The sequence below is a fragment of the Motacilla alba genome, chromosome 6 (genome assembly GCF_015832195.1).
Source record: "Motacilla alba alba isolate MOTALB_02 chromosome 6, Motacilla_alba_V1.0_pri, whole genome shotgun sequence".
In the NCBI taxonomy this organism is placed as follows: Eukaryota; Metazoa; Chordata; class Aves; order Passeriformes; family Motacillidae; genus Motacilla; species Motacilla alba.
The window spans coordinates 10,315,991-10,330,661 of record NC_052021.1 but is presented as its reverse complement, the minus strand read 5'-3'; the positions used below and the strand labels follow the sequence as shown (position 1 = coordinate 10,330,661).

The window sequence follows — 14,671 nt, the reverse complement described above, 5'->3', positions numbered from 1 at the left end:
CCAGCAGCTAATAAATAAATAAATGAGGGCAATTACTTTCTGGAGACTACTCCAATATGGCATTTTGGTTTCGGTAATCCTGGAAGTTGTTTCTTTTCCCACTCCACGTGCTCCCCCTACAAGCAAGTGAGTTTTTGCCACCTTTCTGTCTTTCCCTAGAAGATTATCTCAGATTTTTCTCTTGTCTCTTTTGAATAGACCTGGTGATGCTGTCAGGCTTTTCACACAGCTCTTTCTTCTGCGGAGGAGAATGCTTTTGTGGAGACCTGAGAAAAGTTGCATAAGGTTCCTTATTCTTGATGACTGTTCTGAAAGAGCCATGACCTTTTGACTGAGAGGTTGCTATATTTAGTAAAGGGCCCATCTATCTTTCCAAATATGTTGCTTCAGAAGGAGGTTTAACTTATTTCCCAAGGCCCGGGGTACAGCAGACAAGGTTTCAAGTGGTTTGTGGCTATAAAGAGCTTGACCAATCTCAGTGAAGTAATTTTTCCTCCCATACTCAAGTGTATTACATCTCCTCCACACCCTGCCTCTGCTCCATTGTGATTCTGAGAAGTGAAATAAAGGAGTGGATTTTGTCAGGACAGCTGTGTTCTCTCTGAAGTCCAGCTGCTCATCACTGGTAATTGTGCTCACCTGTCTTATCCTCAGTAGCGATTTCAGTGTTTTGTTAGAAGTACAAATTAGATGAAAAATACTGTGTACTGTAAGAAGGATTCATAAATATCTGTTTGAACACAGCTCTTAGGATTTCCCAAATCTCTTCCAAGTCCACTGCTTTTCCAAAACATTCTGGCAAGCAACACACTTAAATTCTTGCTAGGTGGTTCTTGCTAGGGTTTCTAGCCTCTTGGATTTGAAGACTAATGCACTGGTAATCTTGCTATAATTCTTCAGCCAGGAAGAGATGTGCCAGTTTTTAATCCAGGATCTTTGAGGTACACAGGAGATGGAGATTAATTTCACCCACTGCATAAAACCTAGGGCTTCCCAACTATTATGTACCCCATCCCAAAGAGATCATCCTCCTTTCAAGAGATATTTAAAGGGCTGCAGCAAACAGTTAGGTCTCCACATAATCAAAAGGAAGGAAATTGTCATTCTCCCCATCTAGAAAGACAAGTGCTCAGTGTGCCCTCACACAGCATGCAGGTGGCAGGAGGAGGTGGGGTGGCTCCTTATTCCTACAGGAGCCATATATAGTCAAGGGTTTCTTCTTAAATCCTCACAACTTGGTAAATATGTCATGAAAAAAAAAATTTTAAAAGAGTCAGCTGAAACCTTGACATTCCTTTAGTGATTCTGAGAATTGTCATGGCTTTTTAAAGTGGCCTTTTTCATCCTCGTGGTTTTTAATACCTTTCCCCATGGTACCAAGGGGATCTATTAATTTCCCATCACTGTCCCTCTGAAGTGGTTAATATGCTTTTTATGCTGTACTGTGTGGTTTCAATTTTCACTACACTTGTTTCTAGTAGCTTGCAACCACTAGCTCCGGGTTTCTGAAATTCTTATAACGAGGGACAAAAATGTTCCTTTTGCATCTTGTTGCCTTTTGTTCATAGTAGTAGGAAATAAAATCTCAGTGAATCTATCTCATTCACTGAGATAGAAATGCAATTAATATATGTCAAGCAAGAGATACTTTAAATCTTTTAAAGGATTACTCTGTGGGTTTACGTGAATTATCATTTGATTTATCAGCTGAGACCAAGAGCAAATTTCCCATTTCTGAATCACATGGTTACTTAGGAAGAACTGCCAGAACAGACAAACCTGAATTTACTGTCCTCTGTCTAGAGGCAATGTTTGCAACAAAACATACAGAGCGTAGGGGAACAGTAAGGATGTTAAATGTGCCACCTGATGAGCTTTTGTGCAAGCTCAGCCCCCTCAGATAAATCTCTGGCTCTTTTCCTCCTTGAGGAAATTTTCCTCCTCTCTGAATGTCATTTCAAGCTGACCCCTCTGCCTTCTCAGTTCTTTCTGAAATGGGATCCCCACATCACCTCTCTTCCAAAGCCATGTGAATTTCTGGACCTTTTACTGGTTTGGGGGAATCACTGAGGGGAGGAGCTCAGTAAATCCTGGGGAGGGATGGGTGTTTTTGTTTACAAAACACCAGGACAACAGTGCCAAGCTACTCTGGAGCATTCCAGTGGCATTTGTTATCCCTGACACCTGCATTTCAGAACAGGGAATTGAAGGCATAGAGCAGAGTAATGCAGCAGGTCAGTGACAAAGGCTGATTTCTTGTCTCCTGGCTCAGGCTGCCTTCACAAATTCACAGCATTAACTAGCAGGGGGTGGAATTTTTATTGTCAGAGAGTTGAGTAATTGCACATAATAGATTATTTTCTCCATGAAACAATGAAAAATGGAAAATTTGCAAATTTTTTAAAAGCAATCATTATTCTATAATTTATTTAGCCATATGCCTCAGTGTTTTTCAGTAATTGCTCAAACATGAACAGATAATTAACCAAGAAGGTTAATTAAAAAACCCAGATACAGATAAACTTTCAGAGATGCTTTCAACCTACTGGAACAGGCCTTTGAAAGGGCTTCACAGCTTATTCTCCCTCATGGCTGAGTATTCAGCAGCTCACAGCAGTCAGAGGCTTCCATGGAGCTCAGCCCAGTGGGAACTGAGCTGTGAGAGCAGCAGGATGAGCCCTGCTGGGAAGTGGCTGGGGAATGATCCCAAATTGTTCTTCTGGGGCACCAACTGATGCTGCTGTAAGCTCTTCACAAAAGTATGAAGGTTTTTTTTTCCAGAAATTATCTTAGAGAATGGGTGTGGCGCTTGGAGTTAAGCTAAAGGAGAATAAACCCAACTGTGTTTAAATATATTAAAATCTATTGATAACATGGTGCATCCAGATCTGTTCAGTTACATTGTTAGAATTCCCTGTATATTCACACCCTCAATTTAAACTCTAATTCACATTTTCATTGTTAGGAATGTTATGATTGTGTATTAAGTGGTGTATCTGAAAAGGGGAAAAATGTTCAGTAAGGGGAAAAAATACCCTTTGTAGGCTGTGCCTGAGTGGTGCTGGACCTTCAATAAAGTGTGCTGATCAGCATCAGAGCAGCTTCTGGTGTCCTGGTGTTCCTCAGCTGTGATCAGCCAAGTCTCTGTGTACCACTGCTCCAGCCCGCATCCACCTGAAACAAGGATGTAGCAAAAGGCACAGCTTATCTCTGCTCTTCATGATTTACTGCATACTCACAGTCTTATAGGCCATTCAGACCTTCAGTTTTGTACCATGAACAAACTCAAAAAGAGGACAGAAATAGCTTCTTGGCACTAGCAAGCCATTCTTTACATAGCTCAAATTGATTTATTCAGGTCAGAAATCAAAGCCAGTTTCATTTCTGCAGCTGGCAGGATAACTATTAAAGTTTAAAACCTTCACCGATGTGAGTTCCTTAAAAATCATATTTCTGTCTGAATATTTTATCTACAACATTTACAAGTGACATCTAAGATCATGGTAGCTGAAAGTAATGGGAGTGGAATGTGTTTCTTCTTATTATTTCAGGTGTGTTTACTTCATGCGTGCAGCACCATTTTTGCATATTGCCACTCACAGCTTTGCCTTCAGAAGCAGAAAAACAATGATTTTGTGTTTAACATGGGTATTTCACTCAACAGAAAGAAGGAGAAGAACAGTGGAGAAAAATTTGAAGGGCTGTTATTTTATCTATAGAAATTAGTCATAAGAAGTGTGACTGGTTGGACTAAAAGTATATGTAACCTATTTTTAAAAGAGAATATTCCTGTATGACTTTCCTTTTTGATCTTGCTGAAGTCTACAGAAATGTAGATAAAAATAAGTGAGAGCCAGAAAAGAATAGTCTGTTGTTTTAATGAGTTACTAGTCTTTTGTTAGACAAAACTATGAAGACAAAACTACTTATGAAGAACAGTCTTTTGAAAGAATGCTTACTATCCTCTCCATGAATTTTTATGCTATTGTACCATAACAAACATTTTTAACCACTGTGATTTTTTTTCTAATATTTTAATTTGTATCTTCTTTCTAAAATATGTCATGATGTAATCACTGCCACAATACGAATTTATTTTAAAGATAGCATGGATGTCTAGGTGTCTAGTTAAAAATAAAAAGCAAAAGGAAAACAGACCTGTTAGTTTTAGTGCAGGTCCTTGTAACGCAAAGTAAAAAGTCTGAAAAGGGCTCTATTTTTCACACCACACCTGAGTGGAAATGTGACTTAACCTGTCATATCTCTGAGATACTGCCCAGTGACCACTAACAACATGGAATCTTCTTGCAAGCCCAAATGCAGCCTTTTCTGTACTTCATCTTTATGGATGGCTCCATAGTGGTTGAGAGACCTTTTTTTTTTTTTTTGGAAATTGCAGTTGAATCACAAAGCAAGAAGAACAAATCTGTTCTTCTTCATGTCTAGTGTCTGCTTTGCAGACCTTTGTGTCTCACTCTGTGCCCAGAGACTGCCCTACACCCACACCTGCCACAAGAAGAATTATGTTTACACTGTTCTTACTAGCACAGATACTCCCAGGTCAAAAGTTTCAGACTGGTTCAGAAAGATATCAGGCTCTATGGATAGGATTCAAATATTTTTCTTACTTATCTGATGACACAAGTGCTGTTTCAGTTTGGTTTTCATAGCTGTACACGCTGATGATGAATGCGGTGTTTGACTGAAATCACCACAGGACCCAAGAAGCTGCTGGCTGTCCTCTGATATGTGTTTTGTGATCTGTCTCTGTGTGGACAGGCACAAAACCAGACTTCTAGTCAAAGGGACCGTTGTTTCCATCATTGTGGGCAGATCAGTCTGCAATTTTGCTGCTAAGGCTGATATCAGTGTTTTGATGTGCAGAACGTAATGGGGGTAATGGTTACTAGCCCTTTCTGCTGTGTAAACAATACTGAATGAAAGTGTTACTTGCAATGCCTAATTTTGATTTAAAAATGCACTAGAGCACTTCTTACCCCGCTCTGATATGAATTCAGAGTGAATAGCATCAACAATGTACTTTGCCTTGTGAGTATTAATTAATTTTATTCTCTCTGCTGCAGTATTCAAAGCCAGATAGGCACCCGGGGCCCATCCTGCACAAAGTTATGGAGTCTAGTTTTTCAGGCACCCAGTCATTCCCAGAGGCCTTGTCTCCTGACAGAGGAACCCAGCCCATCAAGCACCACAGGTGAGCAAACATCTGTCTGTGAGAGCTGCCTGGAGAGGCTGTGGAGCTGCTGATCCGCGTGCAGGGTTATGGTGTGCTGGCTCTGGGTGAGCCGCTGAGTGCCCTGGTGCCAGCAGAGCCTCAGCCAGCTTATTAAGCAGATGTCCAAGCATTTTCTTAGCTGCAGACATAAAAGGTAATGGGGATGCTCACTGCCTTCCTCTGTGGGTCGTGCCAGTCCTGCAGGAAGCATTTACAGACACCTCCCGAGCTGCAGGCACAGCCCAGCCAGTGAAACAGCTGTAGGAGGAGGAACCATGAAAAACAGGACTTTCCTTATCAGTGTTCATGAAGTTAATGACTCATTGCTGTAGAAAGGCTTGGTTGCAAACTTTCCAGCCTTTTTTAGCATTTCCCTAAACAAAAGATACATGAAGTGAATAATGACTTATTTATGAAAACATGGTGGCCTTTGAAAATGAGGCTTAAAACAGTTTGGATGGTTGTTTCCAAGTGGGAAAAAAATGAGGAATGTCGCCCATCATTGGATGAGATTCAGATTAGAATTCTGCTTCTAACTTTTTTTTGGATGAGAAAGATTGCAGGTGCTTTATTACAGGACTAGAAACCAAACTGGAGTCTGGTACAAGCAATAATGTTGGTGGAATGACAGTGGTAACATCTGGTCCAGTGCACAGAGAGAGAGAGAAAAGTCTGAGAAAAATGAGTTTGGATTTTTTTCAGCTGGATAATCTGGAGTGGAAGACATGTTTATTAAAAGTATTTTCTTTTTTAATTACTTCTAAAAAAGTCTGGGATTGCATGAGGTTATGATCTGGCTTCTGTAGTATTTGCTGCATTTTCAGTGCAGTCTCCCAGCCAGCTATGTGTTTTTTTCTCATTTGAATAAATTATCTGCTTAACCTACAAAGTACCACATGTAAACCAGAAAGGGATATTTGGGCTCTATCTAATTTTACTTTACTTAAGCCTTTAATTTGGCATGAAAAAAATAATGCCAGTTGTCATGTCAGATCCATTTCTTAGGAATGGGTCCTTATTTCACAGAAATTTTCAAAACATGCTTAATAATTTTATTAAACATAGACCAACGATGGGACTGTTTCCTACAATGCTTTCTACAGAAGTTCTGGGAAGAATTTTATCACCATTTAGTCACAGCATGAAGTTCAGAAAAAAACTCATTCCCTTACCTTTTAATAGTGTGATTGCAATTTCCAAGAAATGTCTTTGATTCAGAACTAATGTAAGAAGTGGGATGACTAGTTAATTTATAAAGAATTCTTTTGCAGTTCTAAAGCTTAAAGTTTATTATACAAGGTCCTTGTTTTATAAAACTTGCAACAGACTTGAACATTTAAGACTTACAAGACTGTCATTAATTTATATACCATGTAAGAACTTCCCAGTTTATTTTTTAAATAGTGTTCACTGTGGGCAAATGGTCAAATGAGGATTTTATACTAAATATCTCTTCATTTCATTCCAAACCTGACTGAGCCTGGAAAAATTATATCAGCTCTGCGGGTTTTCTCTTTTATGCTGTTCTAAATTCTATTGTTGTTTTATTTCTGCTTGCTACAGAAATACTTAGCTCTACATCCAGACCTGTTTTCTCTGCTGGTGTTTTCAAGGACACTAGTGATGGGTGATCATTTCTTAAAATCAGGAGCTAGCTGATTCCAGGTCCTGAAACTAATAAATTTTGGCCTGGAATTAAGACTGACTGTGTAGGGAATCATTTGGAGTTGCTGAAATGTGACTGACAGAGACCAGCTAATTATTTCACTCAGATTATGGATAATAGCAATTTTCTGTCTCAACAAACCTCAGCTACACAAAAAGAATTAATGCAGAGATTAGGTTGAAAACTGAAATTTAATCTCAAAAAATATTTAGCCGGTGTTGTTATTATTAATCTCCTAAAACATTCTGCCTGCATTGTGCACTGCTGTTACCGTAGAAGAATGTTGCATCTTCTGCTTGCATATGTAAAATAACTCTTAGAACTGTCAGAATTCAAAACTAACAAATGTGTTTAATCAGTAAACTTCTTGCAACGTAAAAAATGGGCTCAAAAATTTGTCTTGGATGATCTGTTGATCTTGGTAGGAAGGAAACCCATACTGTCTTATTTTCTGATAGATAGAAATAAATTAGAGTTTTGTTAATTATGGGTTGAGTTGTGATCCCTTTGAATAGCAGTTTCCTTGGTAATTAGTCATCCTGACTTGCATTCATGGATCCAGTCATCCTTGATTTTAGAGGGATTCATTTCAGAGAATGCCATGATGAAAGCCAAATGCAGAGGCTTTCAGCCTGGAGCAGTTGTATTGTCTTATAAAAATGCCAAAATAGGATAAACTTACCCTAAAATTAATAATAATTTGTGTTTTCATTTTAAATGAACTTTTCACACCACAAAAAACATGGAAAATATTTTTTTATTTAGTAAGCATTTTACTCTTTATGCTGCTAATTTAAGTGATTCAGTTTAGAGCAGAGGAAAGAGTAAATTAAAGTTATTCTGTAAATAAGGCTATTGAATTTCAAAGAGCAAGTACAGATAAACTAAAGCAACTGAGAATGTAAAGGCAGAGGAAGCCTGAAAGGAAGAAGGTATAAGGAATGTGCTATTTTCCCAAAGAAAAAGCAAAACAGATGGTGGGCAGAGTTAATAATTGAAGCAGTTAGGGAAATCCTGAATTAATAGGTTTCATTTTTTAATGAAAACTTGGGATGCCTATTTGAGGACAAAGGTAGCATATGAACAGAATTAAATGTATGAAAATAAACATTCCTATAGTCAAAGTGGGAGTAGAATGTGAAAATCAAAGCTCTCAAGATGGTTTGGTTAATCTTGATCCAAGAAAAAAAAACCGGAAGAAGAACCAGTTCACAAAATTTCATGTCTGGGAGGAAAATCTATAAAAATGGGAACTGTGACATGAGATGATGGATTAGCAATTTTCAAATGTTTAGGAAGATCAAGAATTTATCAAAGTAAGAACCAATTATGCTGAATCTGAATAGTCAAGATTTTATTTTTAATAGTCAAGGACAAAGGTGGGAGACAAAGATTCTTGCGGTAGATATAAAACAGGCAAAAAATGGTTTCCTATCTTATCAACATCAGGTACTGCAACATATGCACTGGTGATTGCATTTGGTGAGGCTGAGCTAGATCTCTACACAAGTTCAGTCACTGTTGTCATGTGTCTAATGCCTTTAAGGGAAGAGGCAGAAAAGCTCTAATGTGCATGCACAGAGGTGTTTAAAAGGCAGATATTAAGGACTTGTGTTGAGAAGGTAGGACATTCACCAGTGCAGCACTCAAAGAATTAGTCAACACTGGGGACAGGCTTTTTTTGTGCCAAGGTCACTGAACAAAGCTAGAACACAGCGTAGCGTGAGAATGCACCACTGTTATCTCACCTGGTTAAAATGGCCTCCCAATTGCCACGGACTCACATTCCCAAGCCAAGATGAGGAATGAATGATTCATGTTCCATGGAAAGTGTTAGAAGTCTGTTTGAATTCAGGAGTCTTCAGTTCAGGAGACTGTAAAGGGTGTATGAGTGCTGCTTATGAATACATGAGAGCAAGCACAACGAGAAGTAAAAGGCCTATTTAAAAGGAAGGAGTGTGGTGGCACATATACCTGCTGAATATTCATCAGAATTAATTTTAAACTCAAAATAAGTCTCAAAGTTTTCACTATAGAACAACTTTCTGCACTAGTGGCCTGGAAATCATCATCAATTTAGGATGGAGGTTGATCAGTGCAGGAAGTAGATGATGAGGTCATGGCAGATGATTAAACTCAGTGCAACTGACATACCTAGAATGCTCTGTTCCCTTTTCCTGTTGTTCTATCACCAGGATGGTGACCAGATGACACAGGTAGCATTCAAGGATTTTCACGGAGTTCCAAAGTCCCTGAGTAGCCTCAAAACAGACTATTCCCAAATACAAGAATGTTGTGAAGGAATCAATAATGCTCACGTTCCAAAACAAAGAGGAGATTTGTAGCTGTAGACTGTATTTATTAATACTGGAATCGGTTGAAAGTCTCAGTAGTTGATCCATACAAATGTTAGCAGTAGATTGTCTTAGAGCCTAAAAAGGTGGCACTGAGGGAATATCAGAGGACCCTGCCTGGCAGCTGGTTCAGTCATTGGGGTAGGTATTTACTAGGTGGTTTGTGATTAACTCAGAAGTAGTACAGAAGCATCCCAAAGTCGCTGCAAAAACACTGCTGGTCTTTTCTTCATGAACATGGGTAACTGCACTTGGGAGTTGTGTATGTGCCCCAAGAAGAGAATAGTCCACCTGCAGGATCAGAATTTGTTTTCACTCAGTTGCTCAACCCAAAGAAAATTCTCACACAAAAGTGCTGTCAAGAACGAATCCCAAGTTCTTCATTACCCTTAGGATGGTTGGACTGCTTTTTTCCAAACATTAATTCATCAGAAATGCATTTCTCCCTAGTTTTTGCGTCACTTGTGAACCACTTCATGCATATTATGATTTTTTTATTCTGGAGTAATTGATTGATAGATTTTAAAGGCATATCTCCTACAGCTTTATGTATTGGTCTATTTTATTGAATGGCTCACTTATGTGGGCTGGTTTCTTTTACCCACTTAGACTGGAGTGCAGGGAGGAAGAAACCACAATGTTGACTAAAGGAAAATAAATTCCCTGAAGAAATCCAAAAACTATTGTTTGCCTGAGAGGGAGGAATTTTTCACATGAGTGATAGAGAAGTCTGAGAGGGACAATGCATTTGCACTGCTGATACTCATATCAGTTTTGTGTGAGAGGAAAAGCTTGTGCTGGAGATCCTTTTCCATAGAACTTGTAACAGAAATTCTTAGGGGGCTTTTTGGTGCCTGGAGAAACAACTGTCATCCTGCAGCTTGCAGCTGCACTGTCTGTAAGTATTTCCTGATCTTTACTGAATTTTTCTTGTCCATGACCTTAAAGGATTTTTGTTCATTCTTCCTTCAGTTTTGTTTTGGTTTGGTTTTTTTTTTTTTTTCCTGACAGAAATGTTAAAAGCATAAGAACCTCATATTAGCAACAAATTACTGTGTCAGGGCTGGAAGTTCTGTGGTTGCAGGACTTTGGCAGATCCCTTTGGTCTCAACATTTCTGCAGTTCATACCCACTACCTTAGATTTAGCTGTATGTGTTGAAATTATGTCCATTACAAATAGAGCTTTTGTGAATTTGCATATGGAGATCATGTACTCTCATCCAACAAGGAAGATGCTCAAAGGCATCAAACCAACCACAAATTAAACAATAAACATTTCTAACTTTAAAGATTTGTAATCAAACTAAAATTTGTTGGTTTTTTTTTTTTTTTACTTTTGGATTCCATTAATGACTATGATCAAGTCAATAAAACCTCCAAAAATTCATTATCCATCACAAATTATTCATTCCCCTGCATCTTTAGAGATCCCCTGCTGTATTAATCTCAGGCTCTCCGGAGCAGAAATTGTCAATTATTTTGTGATGTGATAGTGTTATTTTACAGAGTAGGAGCTGTAACTTGCAACTCGAACTCAGCTTTCAGAACTGAGAGGCCAGTATTTCAGGTTTATAAAGGTTTTTTCGCAGCCTCCTTAGTAGCAATGAAAAATCTTTTTAAGCAAGCATGAAAAATCCTGGAGGGAATGTTATTGCTATGGGTTGTTGGTCTTTTCAATAAAAAGCACTAGAAAAGTAAAGGTGTGGAAGCAAACAAAGATTAGACTACAATGGAACACTGCTGGCCTGAGCAGTAGGATAGAGAGTGTTGAATTTATTTCTTCTTTAAATTTTGGGCAGAAAAGGTTGATTTTAATGGAAATGTACACTCAGAGAGAATTTGTCCATGGTGCTTGTTCCAAGCAAGAATTGCTTTGGGAGTAGATGTGGTCCTAACTCTAATAAAGTTCCCACTAGGTAAAAAATGCAGATTACTTTTAAGTCACATTATAAAAGGAAAAAAGAAGCAAACTTATCAAAAGTCTTCTGCGTTGCTGAATTCTGTCACAAGTTGGAATTATTCACACAGCCAAAAATAATGACTTGTAAAAGGCATCTACAAAACCTACATTATCATTAAAGATGTAAGAGAATATGAGATAACACATGCATTTCTGAGACCCAGAAGATGCCAAGAGAAATAGAGTAGCTGAAAAATGAATATTCAGTCACGCCATGCAGTACTGAGACCTGTTAGAAGTAAAAATGGATTATGCCTTGCCTTAGTTCTGTGTTCCCATATTTTTGCCTTAGCAAATGTATGGGTTATATACCAAAACTGTGGGATTCTAGATACTTTTTCATTCCTGTGTGAAATGGAAAAAAAAAAATCCATTCTCCTTCCAAAACACCAGACATTTACAAAACCAATTTTCTAAAATAAGTAGAAAACTATGACTTGTTTTTATCGAGTTGAAGTTTCTATTATATCGTATAAAGAAACAGCATGGTATCAATGTATGTAAACAACAAAGCAATCTGTATATAAAACAGGAATAAAATAATACAGAAATACTGTTCAAGGTGGAGAAAACTTGTCTTAGCTTCTTCAATCTGCAGTTCATAAGCTTTGCCTCTATTCTTCACCTACACTTTTTCTCAATTTAATGGTTTTGTATCAGGAAGCAGAACCTCACAGGCTGATGGATAATATATTGGGCTTTAAGTTTAGGATCTAATTTTGAATTCAGCTGTGGGTATGAAAGAGCTGTATTGTTTGTTTATGCTGTCTGAGGACTCAACTCTCTACAGCAGGATTATGATATGCAGCATGGAAAGGAGAAGCATCCTTCATCAAGTGCAAGAAAACATTTCATATAGTGGGCAATTATTTTCATTCCTAGAAAAGAGGTGGTGTATTAAATAATGGCATAAATAGCAGCTAATGGTGGATTGTACTACTGTATTTCCATAGAGAATTTCTACTGATATCAATACACTGCCATAGCAAAGTTTATAAGAAGAGTAATCCATGCATTATTAATCCTGAACTTTTACTTTGCAGAATTTTATGCTTTTGGTGTGATAATTTTTACTGTACTCTTGGTGTCGTTCCTAGAAGTCTCTCTTCATGCTGCAGCCCAGGACAAAAAAGTGGGATGCTCCATAGAAATGCCTTTCGGAGGACTCCTCCCTTGCCTCGGGGTAGGTTCAATGGGATTACAGGACCAGCATATCAACAGCTCCAAGAGTCCAGGATCACGGACCAGGACACCATACCTTGTCACGGGTGAGTAAAGCCATACCTGAAGTGAGCCACTTAGGGGCTTTGAAAATAAAAGAAAATGTACATTGCAAAGTTGGTTTTCTGTAGATAGCTTCATGCAGGTTTGTCTTCAAAAATGCACAAAGAATATGCTGGTTTTTCTTTCCTTTTTAAATTCAGGTTATTAGAGCACTGAGCTGAGCTGTGCATAAGGTCTGGGTTTCAGAAGTGCTCCTGAGAACCTGCAGCTGCCTTTGAAGTCTTTTGCAATTGCTGAGATACTTTGCATAATATTTACATATCCCTATAGATTTCCAACGACTTTCCAGAATATTACAAGCATATTTTATATGAAAACAGAAGTGATATCTGGAATGGAATAAAAACCCCACCCAGTTTCACCTGTAAGTCACAGTGAAACTCTTCACTCTGACTTCCAGGTGAAACTGGTGGGGTTGGCTGTCTGGTGACTTCTTTTAAACAAGTTTGACTCACACTTGTGTCATTGTTACTGTTTGCTTCTGAGGGAAAAAATTGTTGATTACCTCTTGCAGTAAATATATTATTGTTCATTTGTGTGATATGTGCATATAATTCCTGGTGAAAATTTCCTACTGAAATTGCTGCCCTTGCAGAAAGGAGCAGGCAGGCAGCCTTCCCTCTCCAGTGGCAGTGTCCTATGACACAGGCTCTGGGAGGTGCCATAGCCTCCTCCCAGGCTGAGGAGTGAGTTGCAGCAAAGCTGTGGGCAATTGTATTTACTCTTGTCTGGGAAATCAGTGTGTGACCTTACAAGTATCAGCTTGTATTTTGAATTTGCAGTTCTGCAAAATTTGACATTGGGACCAGACTGTGACCCCTGCTGGCCTCAATCCACTTAAGCGCTTCATCTGTATTTTGTGCACTAAGGATGCTTACCCTGAAAATATCTACTGGTTTCACAGTGTTGGTGTTCTCATCAGATTTCCAGCCCAAACAAAAAGTTCCCTTGTCTCCTGCAGAAGTTACACTGCTTCCTTTCTTTTCCTTTTTCACCTCCATCTTTCCCTGTTGGGATGCACAAATCAAAGTGGTTTGTCTCCCTAATTCTGTCAGCGTTCTGAACTTCATTCACCAGCAGCCTGGCTGAAGTGTAGTCAGGTCTACAGAAGATGGGGGTGTGTATTCAGTGTAAGTGCTTGCAAGGCTGGCCCAGAGCCTGGCAGAGCCCCTGGAATGATCCCTATCCATCTTAATGGACCTTGTTGTCAGGCTTGTACATTGCACACCTGTAGCCACAGGGCTTACAGCAAAGCTGCTGGGACTATGCTAAGCAAAATCCATCTCGTATTTAAAGTTTCAGTCCCTTCTGTCTCTCTTTGGTAGCTATTCTTAAAGGGGGCAGTAAAATTATTGTGCTTCTATCACTTTCATTCTTTAATTTAGACTCTTACACGCTCTATAACATAATTACTGTTAAATATTTATACATGTTTGCTTTTGTTGCTTGGTTTTAGGAAGAGGGTGGAGAGAGAGCTGCACTTTGAAACACATGCACATGAATTCATTTATTCAGACAAAATAATTTTTCAGATAAAAACACAGATATATTTTTGTGGAGGAACCGTGGTTCTGGGAAAGTTAATTACAGGAGAATGTAATTAAGGTTCTGCAATTATAGTTCTAAGTCTCAGTCTATTGAAAACAGCAGCAGTCTGGTGTCACACACAGAAGCATGGATCAGTTTGTAATTAACTAAAAGCCAAGTCTCACATGGTTTAGATGTAATATCCCTTCTAGTTTAATACCTCACCTGTTGCACACAGTGAATGCACTTTAATTCAACCTCAGTTCTCCTTTGAAAGCCCTGTGAGCAGGGGCAGAAACACGCAATTCTGGCATAAAATTGGTGTCTATCTGTATTTCAAAAAATATTATGGAAATACACCAGGCATTTCGTTACATGTCACTGCTGCTGCCAGTTAGTTTTCAAAATATCAAGAATCTCTATTGTGGAACTGGCAAATGTTACTGTTTTCTCACCAAACCCATTTTAATTCAGTCTTTTCTTGGTTTTGCTTATCCATATAATACCTACATTGCATGTGAAATTCATTAAAAACATTCACTCCCTTTGTTTTCAGGGTGCAGCCCAGAATATATTTAGGGCCTGAATTACCAAAAAAGGGACTAATGCAACTGATGCGATCTCTCCAGCTATAGTCGTTTGAACA

At 38.6% G+C, this 14,671-nt stretch overlaps 1 protein-coding gene across 1 annotated transcript in view; it reads left to right on the top strand.

Moving 5' to 3' along the window:
* The window catches only part of NRG3 (neuregulin 3), a 352,731-nt gene that overhangs the window by 325,198 nt on the left and 12,862 nt on the right, over window positions 1-14,671 (top strand). The window contains exons 7-8 of the mRNA XM_038141232.1: window positions 5,085-5,212; window positions 12,312-12,482. Of these exons, the coding sequence (XP_037997160.1) occupies window positions 5,085-5,212; window positions 12,312-12,482 (299 nt within the window). The remainder of the gene's footprint in view (window positions 1-5,084; window positions 5,213-12,311; window positions 12,483-14,671) is intronic.